The sequence below is a fragment of the Colias philodice genome, chromosome 10, assembly GCF_061535455.1.
Source record: "Colias philodice isolate Cphi_HAF_F1 chromosome 10, ilColPhil1 Martin Lab GWU primary, whole genome shotgun sequence".
Lineage (NCBI taxonomy): Eukaryota > Metazoa > Arthropoda > Insecta > Lepidoptera > Pieridae > Colias > Colias philodice.
In genome coordinates this window covers 2,227,169-2,244,579 of record NC_143095.1, presented here as the reverse complement: position 1 = coordinate 2,244,579, position 17,411 = coordinate 2,227,169, and the positions used below count along the sequence as shown (strand labels likewise).

The 17,411-nt window shown below is 37.5% G+C and overlaps 1 protein-coding gene across 1 annotated transcript; it reads left to right on the top strand.

Annotated features, from left to right (window-relative positions):
• Positions 1–855: 855 nt before the first annotated feature.
• On the top strand, positions 856–17,359 carry Tbcd (tubulin folding cofactor D). The gene is made up of 18 exons (XM_089699786.1): positions 856–1,409; positions 1,700–1,859; positions 2,019–2,142; positions 2,563–2,813; positions 3,855–4,006; positions 4,371–4,578; positions 5,054–5,289; positions 6,911–7,180; positions 8,111–8,249; positions 8,819–9,001; positions 10,134–10,370; positions 10,710–10,982; positions 11,220–11,400; positions 14,421–14,706; positions 15,104–15,272; positions 15,570–15,709; positions 16,066–16,221; positions 16,887–17,359. The coding sequence occupies exons 1-18, from the start codon at positions 1,050–1,052 to the stop codon at positions 17,007–17,009; spliced, it is 3,648 nt and encodes a 1,215-aa protein (XP_089555912.1). The 5' UTR covers positions 856–1,049; the 3' UTR covers positions 17,010–17,359.
• The last annotated feature ends 52 nt before the right edge of the window (positions 17,360–17,411 follow it).

Here is a 17,411-nt window from a genome sequence, read left to right as displayed (position 1 = left end):
CCGACTACAACGCGTGTAATTCGACGAGTTCCAATTATTTAACTGAAAATCTGAAAAAAATCATAAACAAGGTTAGGTTAATGCAAACTTACTACGGCCACACTCCTATATACTAACCACGACGTATGGCCATAATTCTACAATGCCAATCAATATGACAAATGGCGGTAGGCAATAGCTCCGGCGGCGGTATTCTTTCGCACATCAAAGAAGATTACCGCCGTAATTATTGCGTATGCGGCCACACTACCGTTTGTCCAGTGTGCAATATGAGCTCACCGGCGACGTACGACGTATCGACCGACATGGAGTGGTCAAATGAAAAAGCGCTCGATGGCGCAAATTTTTCGAATTCTTGGAATTCTTCTATTTGGGATCTTGGGGATACCCAACAGAAGAACTATAAACATCGCAGTGTACACAATGATGCGTGGCGTCGGATCAAACAAAATTTATCATTTCCAAGTACAATAGTCTATGATTTGAAAAAGAAAAAATCCTTTTTAAAAAGAAAGAATCCTTGATGAATTATTACAGAAACCATATCATATATTAATTATTAACTAATATTTTTTTTTGCTGCGGTAAATGCCAATAATTACCGACATATCTAGGTAAACTGTAGTGTAACCACACCAGTTCATGCAGTAATTTAGACGTTAATTTAATGCCATAATTATTGCGGTAACAGCCCGGTAGACGGTAAGGTAGTGTGGCCGTAGCAGACTTCTGTGGTACTTCTTTTTTCAATTCTTTTTTATTCTTTTGATCGAGTGACAGATTACTCATCGCTATCTGACAGCGTCAAAAGCTCTCGTTAGAGAGTTAATATATTCTTTGGTCAAAAGACAAAAACTCGAAAGCGAAAACTCAAAACTTTGATTTTGTTGTTGATACTTATTTGTATTTTTTATGAACTGCGTGAAATCTTTAATAAAAACCGTGTCGATAATTGACTCAAATATTCGTAAAAGTCATTTATTTTAATAATTACCGAATTGTTACTACTTATTTATTTATTTTCTGACCGGTAAAATAAAATATTCATTATGGTGGGGCTAGATGCCGATATGAATAGAGACGAGGACTGTGATAATATTGGCTTAGGATGTGCACTGGAACATTTCTCCGAAATCGAGGATGTTATGAATATGATAGAAAACGTAAAAAATATATATAACACCTCTACTTTTGAAGTGGAATATGATAAATTGTATGGTATACTGAAACAGTATTACGAACAGCCGCATCTTCTCGATCCGCATTTGGATAGAATGCTGGCGAAGTTTATGGAAATCATTAAAGACAAGTCATCGCCCTCAGAATTGAAACATGCTGCTTTTAATTATATGTACCAAGTTATACGAGTTCGGGGATATAAAGTGGTTGTGAGACATCTTCCACATGAGGTAGGTAGTCCAATAAATAAAATATTATTGTATTTTTTATTGTAATATACTTTTGGTAACATTGTACCGTCCCAAATTTATTTTATGTTCTGTCTAAAAAAAATAAACTGTCATACAACATTCACATTTATATTTATTCAAATTTAGTGATTCAGCAATGTACTTTAAATTAACCCATTGACCACCGAGCGGCCCGATCGGGCCGAGACACAATAGATTTTCTATTGTGTCTGTGATCCGAGGACTGACGGATTAAGTGGTTTTATATTTATGTGCACACTTAATTTTAGGTGTCGGATCTTCTGACTGTTCTCACATTTCTTGAAGAGCAAGACCCAAATGACAAAGAAACATGGAGAGGCAGATTTGTTTTATTGTTATGGCTATCAATAGTTGTGATAATTCCATTTCACATGAGTCGCTTAGATGGATTTGCTCCAGAACAGCCAGGTTAGTTTTGCAAAATATTTAATTTGTATTAGAATATGTTCTAAACTTTATCTGTAAGTTTGCAATGTATTTGAGTGCAATAAAATATTAATTCTGCTTGATATTTTATGATATTTCCCAAATTAATAATAAAATTATTTAAATCGCGTTTTATAATAGGTGCAGGAACATCAAAGAAATTGACTGTAATGGAAAGAATCTTCAATATCTGTAAAACATATGCCATGAGTAAAGATACTTGTGCCGAAGCAAGTGCTTATTTAGCATCAAAGTTTCTGATAAGGTATGGTTCGGTTTAAAGAACTTTATTTATTTCATAAATAAGAACAATATAATATGATCTTTTACACATATGAGAAATAACAATTTTGCAGTTAGTATAACACAATCAGCTATCGAAATTAGTTAAGTATGTCTTTAATTTATTTTTAAAAATAGTAATTGATGAGGATTCTTTAATTGCTTTAGGAAATGGTTATGTTATAATTTTGAACTCTATTACAACATTTCCAATGAACTAGGAAATTTAAAAATAAAAGAAAATTCGCTCCTTTTATCTTTAAAAATCTTTCATTAAAATCTGAAAATGAACAATGTTTTGTTGCCACTAGAAAACTTTCAATTACTTAAATACTTTTAAAATAATAGCTTGTAAATATATCTCCTATGCAACATACATTTATCACTTACTTTTTCAAACTAGGTCTGATGTAAAAGAATTGTATATGGGTGCATTTTTCAACTGGGCTTGCGATCTAAATTCCAATCTACAAGATGAGGATATGATCCACTATGGAGTGTTAGCCGCAGTGGCTGCAGTGTTAAAGCACGGCAAAAGAGATGATTTGCTACCATACGCACCTAAACTATTGGAATGGGTCACAAATCAAAACTACAAACAACACAAGGCTATGTTGGTGCGCAAATATGGTGTGAAAATTATTCAAAGAATTGGTAAGCACTGAAAAATTTGGGTATTACCTTTTCATACTCATTGTGTGATATTTTTATAAGTATTCAAGTTACTAATAATTATTCACAAGATGTGAAGATAAATAAATAAAATAAATAAATATTCAGGATAATTAATGCCCAGACACAGAGCAAACATCTATGTTCATCACACAAATATTTGCCCCGGGTGGGAATCGAACCCACAACCTATGGCTTGGAAGGCAGGGCCCCTACCAACCAAGCCAACCGGTCAGCAAGATGTGTCCAGCAGTTGACTGTCAGAAATGTCAGAAAAAGTTATTTCTGTGAAATATCCAGCTGCACTCATGTTTCAATTTATAAATTATTTATTGGATAGATAAAATGTTTTTCTATTAATAATTAACATAAAGATTCAAAAGTGATAAAAATGTTGTGTGGTTTTATGAAACCACGGTAAAAGTGAAACTTAGGCACAAAATTATCGTATTTGTACGATAATTATCGTACGGTTCCAAACACTGCTTTATACCTACTCGGCAGCCGACCGTCACGCGACATGCGCTACACAGATCAAAAAGTTTGAGACGATGTAATAAAAGTTTTTACTTTAAAAATTAGTGTATTACCTTTTCATACTCATTTTGTGATATTTTTTATAAGTATTCAAGTTCTGGTGTTACTAATAATTCACAAAAGATGTGTCCAGCAGCACATTTGACTGTCAGAAATGTCAGAAAAAGAATTTTCTGTGAAATATCAAGCTGCGCTCATATGTTTCAATTTATAAATTATTTATTGGATAGATAACATGTTTTTCTATTAATAATTAACATAAAGATTCAAAAGTTATAAAAATGTTGTGTGGTTTTATGAAACGACGGTAAAAGTGAAACTTAGGTACAAAATTATCGTATTTGTACGATAATTATCGTACGGTTCCGAACACTGCTTTATACCTACTCGGCAGCCGACCGTCACGCGACATTCGCTACACAGACCAAAAAGTTTGAGACGATGTAATAAAAGTTTCACTTTAAAAATCAAAATCATCTTTCCCAGGTTTAACATTCCTCCGTCCACGCGTAGCTGCCTGGCGGTATACTCGAGGATCGCGATCTCTAGCCGTAACACTAGGCGGTGTTGCAGCTGCGGGAGACACGGAGCCCGTCACATCACCACCCGATGATGATGATCAGGATATACCACAAGAAGTAAGTTCTTCTCATACTTTTTAGAGTTGATACTGCAATATGGCAATTCTGCTTAATTAATTGTCCAACTTTCTGCAGTAAAAAAGGCTAGTTTAATGCTGTGAATTTTCATTTTATTTTGTTGAATAACAAAAAGTAAATTTCTTTTGATAAAATGAAATTTTTCCTACAAAGGATTTTTTCCTATTTTTGTATATTGTCCTATATGTTTTCATCATACTATTCTGCATGTTTGTCGATGTGACGATGACATGTTTTTGCATCACAAACATATACATATGTAGAAAGCACATTAGAACTATAATAACTGTCTTATTCACCCTATTCACATAAGTTACATTTTCCTTTATTACAACTTATCTAGGTGGAAGACGTAGTAGAACTACTCCTTGTTACTCTCCGCGACGACGACACAGTAGTTCGCTGGTCGGCCGCGAAGGGCGTGGGTCGTATCGGCGCGCGGTTGCCCGCACTCGCCGCGGCCGACGTGTGCGAGAGCGTGCTGACACTGTTCGCGGAGCACGAGCGGGATACTGCCTGGCATGGGGGCTGTATGGCACTCGCTGAGCTTGGTACGTGTGATATAACATCGTAAGTACCCAAGTGGAAGACCTAGTACTACCACTCGTCTGTTTGCTCCGCTATGACGACACAGTGGTCCGCTGATCAGCTGTACAGCGCTGGCTAAGCTGGGTATGTGGTGATTATTTAAAGAAAAAATTCTATAGACGAACATGTGAACCTCCTGCGTTTTTTGGATGTCGGTAAAACAAGCTAAATGAGTAAGGTATGGATTTATTTATTTGATTTGCCAACAGATGTACATCTTATATGTACGTTGAATAAGTGTTTAAGAAGGGGGAAATATTTCGAGCTAAAAATCATCATCATGTTGTCATCAAAGTTTTGTTGAAAAGTTATACTGTGTTCTTGTAAGGTGAAAAGTAAAATTTTAAATAGTCTCTGTTGTAGCTGTTAAATTTACAAAAATATTTACCTTTTTTAACTGTTTCTAATACTTTAAATAATATAATATTCTATGTGCAGCTCGTCGCGGTCTCCTCTCACCGCAACAACTGGGCGGTGCGGTACGTTGTGCGGCCCGTGCACTCGGCCGTGACGAGGCTCGCGCGGGCGGCGGGGCGGGCGGGGCCAGAGCGGCTAGAGACTCCGCCTGTCATGCTGCCTGGGCCTTCGCACGGGCGTATGATGCACAAGCCTTAGAACCGCATGCTACGTTATTGGCCAATGCGCTGATTGCTACGGCGTGTTTTGATAGAGAGGTTAGTAGCATGTACAGTGAATTATGGAAGCGTCATTTGTATATTTTCACATGCACATTTAAATACAGTTTGGTTTCTATGTGGTTAATCTGTAACATGTTTACATTTAACTGATAAAATAATGTTTACATTTAGGCTGAATTTAGAGACTGGCAATACTATACGGAGCATTTGTAAAAAAAACAATTTTATCTTTTTTACCGTTATTTAGTTGTGTGTTTAAGATAAATACTAGCTTTTCGCCCGCGTTTTCAAAGAAAAACCCACATAGTGTTAATTCAAGTTACCCTCTATAATATGTGTGCTAAATTTCATTGCAATCTGTTCTGTAGTATTTGCGTGAAAAAGTAACAAACACACGCACATCCTCACAAACTTTCGCATTTATAATATTAGTAACTCAGGCCTCGGAATCACAGACACAATAGAAAATCTATTGTGTCGTGGACCGATCAGGCCGTTCGGGGCTCAATGGGTTAGTAGGATTTATTTCAATCCTACTACTATTATAAAGGCGAAAGTTTGTAAGTATGGATGTATGGATGTTTGTTACTCTTTCTCGTAAAAACTACTGAATGGATTTGAATTAGGGATGTAACGATACATGATTTTGCCGATACGATACCGATACCGATATTTGTAGTAATGTATCGGCGATACCGATACCGATACCGATATCGATGGCTTGGTAGAAAAATAAATAGTGAATTATGTATAAAAAGTTACCAACATTTAACAGAGACAACTGTTAATCGTATTCTTTTAAATAATTATGCCAAATCAAAAAACAACAAAACCATTTATTTTAGTATTATTATTTTACGAAGTAAGTTAAACTTTAAGTAACACACATACAATCAGTACCTAATAAAAGTTTACTATAATTGGTAGAGTTTTTTCAGAAAACAAAGTGCGCACGCGCGGGCGGCCTCCCGCATCGTTCATTGGGCGCGGATTTTTGAATTATTTGATATCAAAAAAATTGGTTGTTTGTAAAGTAGGTTTACGATCGAGATGTTTACGTGATAACATAATGCAGTGGCAGCGCTCGAGATGAAACGGGAGATCGGTCCGTCTCTCTCTCGTTATACCTGCGATCGCGCTCGTGAGGTTTTGGTGTGACACAAGTTTATGAACATGTCACCCGACTAAAACGATTTTAAAAACGTTATCACGTTAAAAATTAAAAAAATTCAAAATTATTTATTTATTTCCTTTACATAAACAAATTTGTGATTGGAACACTCCTAGTAAGCAAATAAAATGCTTGTGTCAGGAGGTTCCGCTCTTCCTTAACACTATTACAGAAACAGAAATAAAACAATATGAATGAATACAATACAAAAACATAAAAGAAAAGAAATAATTTAATTAAAAAAATATCGGTATCGGTTGATTTATTATCGGCCGATATATCGGTATCGGTATCGGTATCGTTACATCCCTAATTTGAATGAAACTTTACCACAATATAGCTTATACATCAGAATAACACATAGGATAGGTTTTATCCCGGAAATCCCACGGGAACGGGAACTATGCGGGTTTTCCTTTGAAAACGCGGGCGAAGCCGCGGGCGGAAATCTAGTCCGCAATAAAAGTTTTGCGTACGCTTTTGCAGATAAACTGCCGGCGGGCCGCGTCGGCCGCGTTCCAAGAGAACGTGGGGCGGCACGGCATGTTCCCGCACGGCATCGAGGTGCTGACCACGGCCGACTTCCACGCGGTGGGCCCGCGCGCGGCGGCCTACCTGCACGTGGCGCCGCGCGTGGCCGCGCTGGCGCCGTACACGCGGCCGCTGGTGGCCCACCTGCTGCACCTCAAGGTGGACCACTGGGACCCCGCGCTGCGTGACCTGGCTGCTCGTGCGCTCGCCCGCCTCGCTGACAAGGTAGTTTTATAGAAAAAAAAAGACGGGTTGCACTCCGGAGTGCCGGCAGAAGTGAAAACTTGATTATTAACGTTGAGCATGTTTGATATCAATCCGTCTTACGCTTTTTCGATCAGGTCACGTGTCCTGACGCGAGTTTAAGATTTTATACCCATTACAGAAAAAGTGCTCAACGCCGCTAACTTCTAAAAAGACGTGTGGCACTCGGGGACTGCCACGGTAAAGCTATTGCATGCTATGCCTTCAAGCCACACCTCCGTGTCCGTCGGAGTGGGGAGCGTGAGGTTTTTTCGTTACGGAATTTCTGGATTCGGTCCCCGCGCTTAAGGCCCGTGATAGAAGCTATGCAATAGCTTAAAAAAAATATTTTATTTATTTGTCAAAATATCAATTTTTTGTTGTGTTAAGTTGATGGGTTTGTTGTTTCCAAAATCCTCGATGACGTGACGGAGATTGATGATTTTTGGAAAATTTATATAAAAATGATAGATCAAATAACTTTTCTACAAATTTTAGTGCTAATTACTATAGCTATTACTATTGACCTCCCCTCGTCCCAAAACTGAAATTGCATCTTCTAAAAAATGCAAAGGTCCATTTCAATAATTTATCATGTATTCTTTTTTGACGGGGCTATAAACTCGTTTCTTATTTTTCTTCTATTACATCCTCTTTTTTAAAACTTTTTTTTTGATAATTTTACTTCTTTTGATTATGTCATGTCAGTTATGTCAAGTTCATTTTAATATACGTAGCTTATTTTAGTTTTAAATTAATTTTATTTTATTTTTATGTACAATTTACCGTTTATTGGTCATGGAAAAGAATAGCTATAACAAAATTACTAATGTAAGACTACTACTATATAAAAAAATTAGGTACATTATCTTATGTTGTTTCATTTTCTATTGTTGTATTTTTTAATTACAGGTTCCCGATTATATGGCAACTGAAGTACTGCCGGTATTGATAAAGAAAACCGAGTCAATAGATTTAAATGTACGACACGGCGCAATATTGGCTATTGGAGAAGTTATCTTCGCTCTGTCTGAAATTAAATTGCCTGATGGTAAGATTGTATTTGTGTTATTGTATGGTTTAATGCATAAATTATGGTATTTTTATTGTTAATAATTATATTAATTAAAAGTCTTTTAATCTCATTTATCCATGTATATTATATAATATGTGCATTTTCTTGTACGTATTATATTTCTCTATATTCTAAGGTTGCCTCGAAGAAACTTCGTAAATTGTTTTCTTTTTGTGTGTTTTGTACAACACAGTGTTTTGCATTCATTTATAGTTTATACTAATAACAAAAAAATATTGCTTCGTGTAAAACTCCGTGGGCTGTCATTGCAATTTGATATAAAAAAATTATAATCAATCAGTGAAAATTACAGTGATCTGAAATATGTTTTTGTTAAAACCCACACGACAGACTTGGTACTTTGTGTCTTCACTTTGGTGACAATAATTTATAAATCTCTTTGTGCGTTATCGTTTGCTAACGTTCGTGAATATTTGTACCTCCGCTTTGTAGGTCCAATATTGCACGAACGTGCACGAAGAGCGCATATTCAGAATACGAGCTCTTAACTATTGCGTATTGATACATGAGTACGTGTACCCTAGGCAACTTGGCGTCGTCGCTGGTGCTAGCGGACGTGTGGGAGGCGGTGCGCGCGCTGGTGGGGCGGCTGCACGCGCGCCAGCAGTTCCGCGGGCTCGGCGGCGAGCTCATGCGCCAGGCGTGCTGCCACTGCGTCGCGCGGCTGGCGGCTGCGCACGCGCCGTACCACACGCACTCTACTATTGGTATGGAAAATATTATTAAAAAAAACTGCAATCTATATGCCAAAATATATAAAAAAAAATCTTTCAAAAAATTACATGCATTATAACACTTAACTGTCCGAAACAAAACTGTCTACGTCTATAATAGACTCGTGCGGTATTGTGTCAAAATTTATAAAAAAAGACGGGTTGCACTCCGGGAGTGCCAGCAGAAGTGAAAACTTGATTATTAACGTTGAGCATGTTTGATATTTTGGAATGGTATCCGTCTATAAATATAATATTTATAATAGATTTTTAGCTCTTAATTTTTTCTTTTTCTTTTTTTTATCCCTGTTTATTTTCTATAGTCTTTAAGAGTGCTTTTGTTATTGTTTTTTTTATGTGGTGGTGGTACTTTGGTGATCCTAATAAATGTATTTTATTCTTATTCTTATTCTTATTCTAACGCTTTTTCGATCAGGTCACGTGTCCTCACGCGAGTTTAAGATTTTATACCCATTACAGAAAAAGTGCTCAACGTCGCTAAAGAAGTTTTCACTTCAAAAACTACCTATTTCAAAAAACTACATGCAATTATAACACTTAACTGTCCGAAACAAAACTCTATCTACGTCTATAATAGGCACGTGCGTTAGTGTGTCAAAATTTATAAAAAAATATTAAAAAAACTACATTCACAATCGCACTTTATAATTGTCCGAAGAAAAACTCTGCTTTGGTTTATAATAGGCTCGTGCGTAGTGTGTCAAAATTTATAAAAAAAAAATCTTTCAAAAAAACTACATTCACAATCACACTTAATAACTGTCCGAAGAAAAACTCTGCCTTCGTCTATAATAGGCACGTGCGGTAGTGTGTCAAAATATATAAAAAAAATCTTTCAAAAAAATACATGGACAATTACACTTAATAACTGTCCGAAACAAAACTCTGCCTTCGTTTATATTAGGCAGAGTTTTGTAAAAAAAAATTTATGATATTTTGAACATTACTGCAACGCAATATGGTGCTAATTTCAATAAATAAATGAATTTGAATTTGTATAAATGATTTTTTTTTTAGCCTGTCTAATTATTTATACTTGATAGTATTCCAATAGATTATTATAATTTTGTATTTTTCTATATTTTTTTTTCATATTTTTTAACAGATGAATGGTTAAACCTGATCGAGGAGTGTCTCGGCCACGAGGTACAAGCGATCCGCGAAAAGGCCATAGAAGCCTTACCCCTTGTGTTTGAAGAATATCTCCAAGACGATACTTTGGTATACGACGATGTGACTGCTAAGGATAAACGCAAGCAGTTGATTGAGAAGTATTGCGAACAGCTGTCCAATACTGGGGTCAACGGTTTGGTACTGAGGATGGGGTATGCAAGGGCTATCGGTAAGATATATTTGTTTTTTTTGTTAAATATTAGTAAGAATGTATAGTAAAACACCTGTATAATTTTGGAAGTGAAACTACTTTAGGCACGTTAGGAGTAAAATTTCAAGGTCACATCATGTGAATACCGTCACGCCATGGAATAAAGCGACGATTCTGGTATTTTGAGAATCCTGCTAAAGAAGTTTCATTTCTGACCAGTGTGCTTAGCACACATGCTCTTTTTTAAATTTGCCAAACATTTTTTTTTTAGATTTTAAAGAAGACTTAGAAATTGTATTCTTATGTTTCTTAAAAACACGAAACGTGGGTAATATTGACTAGAAGTAATCATTCTAGGTTCATTACCCCCATTCGCGCTTGCGGAACACCAGTCCCTAGTAGTACATGCACTAGCAGCGTGCAGTGGCCCCACTCCCGGCACCACACAGTGGGCAGAAGCACGTCGTGATGCAGTACTCGGGCTAACTGCGGTGTGTCGTGCGTTGCCTGTGCGCACACTGGGGACACTGCTGCCCACTGTGTACGCGGCGTTATTGGCGGCGTTAGAGGAGTATACCGTGGATATGAGAGGCGATGTGGGTGCGTGGGTGCGGGAGGCGAGTATGACGGGTAAGTTTTGTTTCGTTTTTTATTCGAGATTGAGTTATCATGTGTCAGTTTAGATACGCCTGGCGCTGTCTGAATTTTATTTTATACTTTTTCTGTTTTTCACTTTGTTTCATTTTGAATGTTCTTTCTGAGAAGGAACTGTCTTCCTTTGAATCGGCATTTCAAATGATTGATATTTTAAATTGTACTGTGTTCATTTGTTAACTCAATAAAAATGTATTTATTTATTTAAATCAGGTCTAGCAACACTCTGCCGGCTGTGCGCGGAAGCGGACGCCACAAGTGCAGCCGGTACTACGAAGCTAGTGAGTGCGGATGCAGTGCGGGCGGTTGTGTGCGGCGTGGCGCAGCAGGCGGTGGAGAAGATCGACCGCACGCGCGCGCACGCGGGACGCATCTTCACCGCGCTGCTATACAAGTGAGTGCCGCACAATGACTCTATTATACTAGTAGATGCGGCATACGCCAACATCATTGCACTAAAAAAAAGCGTAATTAATACATACCTACTTACTAACGCATTATAACCAATACAGTTGTTCTCTCTTTCACTCTCACGCACGAGACATAATACATGTCTCACTCATGTACTTCGTAATAACAACTGCCGATTAAAATATAAAAAGAACGTCCAGCCACGACGCTGAATGGTGCGTGACTAAGTGAAACTCGGGCACTTAGCTGAGTTTTTTCTTGCCAAAATAGAGAGCGGGTAACGTATCTAGCTTTTTTATATATCAGAGAGTGCCGCACGTGTGTTGCGCATTATATCAACAGTATAATGCTCTACATGCTTAAGGCGCGATTAAACGACGTGGGCTAGCCCGATCCTACGCGAGCCGAGCCGCGCCGAGCGCAGTTGTTTACACAGCGCGTGGCTCGGCGAACAATGAGCGGGAGCCAGGCTCGGCTCGCGTGTTTACGCGCCGTTTAAACGCCGCACATACGTAGATTTCAACTAATTAGGCGGCCAAAACTCGCCACCTCAAAAAATTACTAAAGATAAGATAACCATTTAATCAGGTAGTAAACAGTTCCGGGAATACAATAGGCACCCCCTACCCACCATTCGTAGACGCACAAATGTTTCCCTAGGGTAGTCCGAATTCCATAGTCGCTTAACGTGTACGTGTCTATTCTCGGTGCACCTAAAGTTACAACTTTTGTAAAATTCATATTTGTTTTCTAACTACTTATTTTCGAGTGGCAGTGATGGATTGCAGTAATTCAGGTAAGAACCTATGTTTTTCAATAGTAATATTAATAGTTTCTACTTCCCTTGATAAACTTTTTATTTTTTAAAGATAGCTCTATCAAAAAATCCGTTTTTTTGTGTTTCTTACAGTTAAATATGTCTTTTGACTAACTTAAGGGTCCGTCCGAGCAATGTTTTCTTTATTTTACAATACTTCACTTATTTTTCTATTATACCAGTAAAAAATTGGCCGCGGAAACTCGCGCGTTTTGAAAATAAGAGCATTTGAATCTAAGGGGTCGAAATTGAGAAAAATACCAAGTTAGTGCTAAATTGTATTAAATCGAATTATTTTTTATTTTAGGTCCGTCTGGTGCCTCGGGTACTAAAAAAGTGACTCGGAAGTACCTGTTTGAACAGATATAAAGACAAAATTTACCAAGTTTAAGGGAAAAACTCGATTCGTATGGAGATTTTCTTTTGATACGTTATGGAGTCACTGAAAATGCTAAAAAGCATTTGAAGCAAAGATATTCTTATATCAAAACCGAATTCATGAAAAGATGGATGAAAGCCAGTAAACACGAAGAAGTTTTCCTAGTAAACAACCGAGATTGGGAAGGAACTTTCGAGATTCCGATAGAATCGGCTTCTCCTCAAGGTAGGCCAGCAAAATTTTTCGAAGATTTAAGTGAGCGAAGCAAAAGAAGAAAAACGGAAGAAATTCGCGCGAATTTGGAGCATGACGTCATCATCCATGCCGCAAAATCCGTTTTGTAAAACACTGGGCAAAGGAATGCTTCAAAAGTTCTCAAAGAAATTACTAATTCGCCGACACAAGCTAGCAAATATAGATCTGCCTATTCTAGAGGTAAAGTGAATAACGACGACGACATGTTACCTCCGCTGACTCCTCTGCAAGCACTTCAGATGTTTGTGGAAGCTGATCTTTCAAGACGGCAATATGAAATAATAAGAGCAACAAACCCAAAACATTTCCCTTGCTACGACTTGTTGTTAAAAGCGAAACAAAAACAAAGTATTCCTACCTGAAACTATAGAAATGTTGATGGCTGCCAAACCCAATGAGGATACAAATACTTCTGGAGATAGCTAATAGTCTTTGAATTCTCTCAAAGTAAAATATATGTTTAAGTAGTTTTACTTGATTGTAATACATATTTAAGATGTAGATATATGATATTTAAACATGTTTATGCTTGTAACTAATAATTCATAAGAGGTTTTTTTTATTTCTTTGGTAATTTTAAAATAATATTTATTTTTGGTATTTTATCGATGTAAATATGTTGTATAATCAATAATTATATTTTTTTCGGATCAAAAAGGGTTTATTTTAATTTCCTATTGTACGTAGAGATATTTTCCAGAAAAAATATTTTTGGCCGCCTAAATAATTGAAATCTACGTATGTGCGCCGCTTTACACTGTTAGAGCGGCCGTACACGGACCGCTTTAAACAGTTGAGACTGACGGCTTGAAGCCGCGACCGCGCGGTGAACTATAGTCATTCATTCACTGCCGTACACATGACTACTCGAGCAGTCGCGACCGCTTCGAGCCGTCAACTGCGCGGTTTGTAGCGACAGCTCGAGCAGTCAATGACCGACCGCTCGAGCAGTCCGTGTACGTCGTTCAACCGTTAACTGCTCGAGCAGTCCGTGTACGGCCAGGCTAATATTACACTGTTAAATATTTTTAGTATTGAACGAAACTAACTTTGCAAATAATTATACAATATTCGTTTATATCATTCGATTCTATGCATATGTTTTACCTACACATTTACACCGTACGTCTAAGGCCCTTCGCTCATGGAGCTACTCAAAAATGACTGAACTAATCAGTAATTACGATTACAAACCAGTTACAAATTGTATCTCGCATACAACGCTACTCAAGTTATAAGGTTTCAGTCACTTGTCAATGTTTGCTCGTTCATTTTTATCATAAAAAACAAAGAAACTCGGGAAACCAGTAGCGTGGAGACCAGCACGACGCGTCGCGCGTGATTGGTTGCTAACGCGTTACTCACCAGTTAGTAACTAGTCGCGTCGTGTGCGAATCTCCATAGAACATGTATGGGCTGTGACGCTCAGGCAACTCGTTAGTAATTTGAGTTTGTGACTAGTTCTTTTTGAGTAGCTCCATGAGCGAAGGGCCTAATACGTGAAATATGTACAATACAACATTATTATGTACAATAAAAACCTTCTCCACAGCGATCCGCCAATCCCCTACATCCCGGAACACGAAGCGCTCAAGCGTATCTTCCCAGCGGACGAAGTAGAAGTCGAACCCATAGCGGAAGAAGCACGTGGTACAGTCCCGGGAACAGTCCCGGGATCTGTACCCGGGTCTGGAGCCAGTGAGAGTTGCCACGTGGTGCTGTGGCTGTTCCCCGGGCACACGATGCCGCGGTTCGTGCGGTTGCTCGCCTTCCCGGAGTATAGATACCACGTGGTCAAGGGGCTGGTTGTGAGTGCGGGCGAACTTACTGAGAGTCTCGTGAGTATTAATATTTATATCCATACGTAGAACACAGTTTGGAACATAAAATTTATATGAACACGTTTAACTCGAAACGCCAGAGTGCCAACGGCCATACAGTGTAAATTTAACGGTATTTACCAGTTTGCCATATAGTTACGATAGTCATACGACCACACAGTATACATTTTACGCAATTTACCAGTTTGCCATAAAGTTATACAACCACACAGTATAAATTTTACGCAATTTACCAGTTTGCCATATAGTAATACGACCACACAGCATAATTTAAACGCAATTTACCAGTTTACCATATAGTTATACGACTACACAGTATATATTAAAAATTATAAATTTAATTTAAATATTTGTCTAAATATTCAATTAACTTAAAAAAAAACTCATGTTACAGGTAAAACACACAACGCAATCGCTATTCTCATATCTGAATTCGCTCCACGACGACGAAGAGACACTAAAGAGTATATGCGATACGATTATACAAGTGTTTGCGGATAATCTACACGTGAAGCGTATTACTGGGCCGATGTTCAACTTCCTTGATCGGTTGTTGAGTTCGGGTAAGAAACAATATTTGCTGAAATATTTAACAGTATTTTTTAACGTTATAAATATTGAAATTCACTCATAAGAAAATTTTCAACTGCATTTGACCAAAAAAAATGTTCTCAATAAATACAATTAATATTTACGTAAATAACAAGAATAAAAATTACTTTGTAAAGTTGTTTTCTGTATGTATTAATATATTAAGATTTGTTCTAAGTAGAAGTTCAGTAGTTTTGTATACATAACCGCGTAATGCGTTACACATTAGAATTACGTAAAAAAAAATCAGAACAATATCTTTTCCGCAGGTGCCTTATCGCCCATACTCGAGAACAAAGAATCCACATTCGCGATGGACGTCCTCAAATATTTGCAGCTTGAACTGAGAGGAGGGAAGAATATATACAAGCTATTGGATTCCATCAATGTGCTGTGTCAATTGATTCAAGTGAGTACCTTGTACATAAATATTAACGTGTGCAATTTTGTATTTTATAATCAGCCTATTTAAAAAAAAAAGTGATCAATACATGTTTGTTGCTACTTACTTATCAAACATTTGGTTTCTTTGCTGTTTTCTCTCTTTGCATGATACAATAATAATTGCGAATTTAAGTAATTCAATTTTATAATGGCATTTTTACGGATATGAATTTTAGGGTGTACTCTACATGTGTCGCATAATTATTATGTTACCGTTTTTTCAAAGCAGATTTTTTTAATTTCTCAACTTCTCTCAAGATGATATTTTGTCCACCCAATGACAGTAATGAGCAAAAATAACTATAATTATCACTTATCCAGGTGGGCGGTGCAGTTTGTTCGCGTGCGTTAGGCCAGCTAGCCGTGCAGCTGTGCTACGGCGAGCGCTACGTGCGTCGCTGCGCCGCCGCGAGGCTCTACGAGGCGCTGTCGCTCTACGGCGACGTGTGTGACCTGCCTGCTGATACACTCGACCAGGTTTGTGTGCTCTACATAAGTACTCACGCTCTCTGTACTCTACACTCGTCCTCCCGCTCTACTTGCCTGACCGCTCTACGTGTCACTCGCTCTACATTACCACCCCCCTACATCGACGTGTGTGATTTGCCAGCGGATACGCTTGACCAGGTGTGGGCGCTCTACATATTTTTATGTGCTTGAGCTTTATATCAGTACAACGAGCTCTACATCCGTACACCGAGCTCTACATCCGTACAACGAGCTCTATATTCGTACACCTCGCTCTAAATTCGTACAGATCGCTCTACATCCGTACTCCTAGCTCTACTTCAGTATCCCTGTACATCAGTACAGATCGCTCTACATCTGTACAACTCGCTCTAATTCTTACACCTTGCTCTATATTCTTACACCTCGCTCTACATCCGTACAGATCTCTCTATATTCGTACTCTTAGATCTACATCAGTACAGATTATTCTGCAAATCATTTTACATTGTCAAACTATTATCGACATTGTCCTCATTAAAATAATAGTCAAAAGCGCAACGCTTTACCTTTCGCATGTGATCGCTTCGATGCTCCTCGGGAATAAATAGTTGTTATTTAACTTTGGAGCAAATTTAGCCTGTATGTACATGTAAATATTTCAATCAAAATAATACTTATATTATAAATTACAGGTGATGGCAATCCTTGCGGATACAGACTGGGAGAGAGATGTGAACGAGCTGAGACCTATCAGGAATGAAATATGTGATCTCATGGGCATCAAGCGGCCAGTCATGAAGCAAAAAGCGACCTAATATATCCTGCATATAGACCTAATATATCAGTTTCAGTTACAACTGAAGAAATGCTTGATTGTCGAGTTTTATTAACTCTGTACTAGATTGTAATTCTTGCTTCGAGCTGTGAAAGAGTGTTTTGATTACGCTTAACGTAATTATATAATATTGCTTCATTAACCAAGACTAGATATTAATGAGCTTTAATAATACTATGCGCAAAATTGTAACCATTGTTTGTGCCTTTTTGTTCGAACAATATGTCTTTATTTTTATTTTTTTATTTTAAAAGCGATTCTTATTTTAATTTCTCATGTTATGATAAATGAAATGCTTTATTTAACTCAATAAAATATTTATTCTTAAAATTTGTTTTATTTTACACCATTCTTATAAACTTATATGTACATACTATATTTA

Bases quoted from the DNA above. Each gene is read 5' to 3' on its own strand.
- Tbcd (XM_089699786.1), top strand. From the start codon at position 1,050: ATGGTGGGGCTAGATGCCGATATGAATAGAGACGAGGACTGTGATAAT. The intron at 8,250-8,818 runs GTAAGATTGTAT...CGTGTACCCTAG, and splicing joins TGAAATTAAATTGCCTGATG to GCAACTTGGCGTCGTCGCTG. The intron at 14,707-15,103 runs GTGAGTATTAAT...CTCATGTTACAG, and splicing joins GCGAACTTACTGAGAGTCTC to GTAAAACACACAACGCAATC.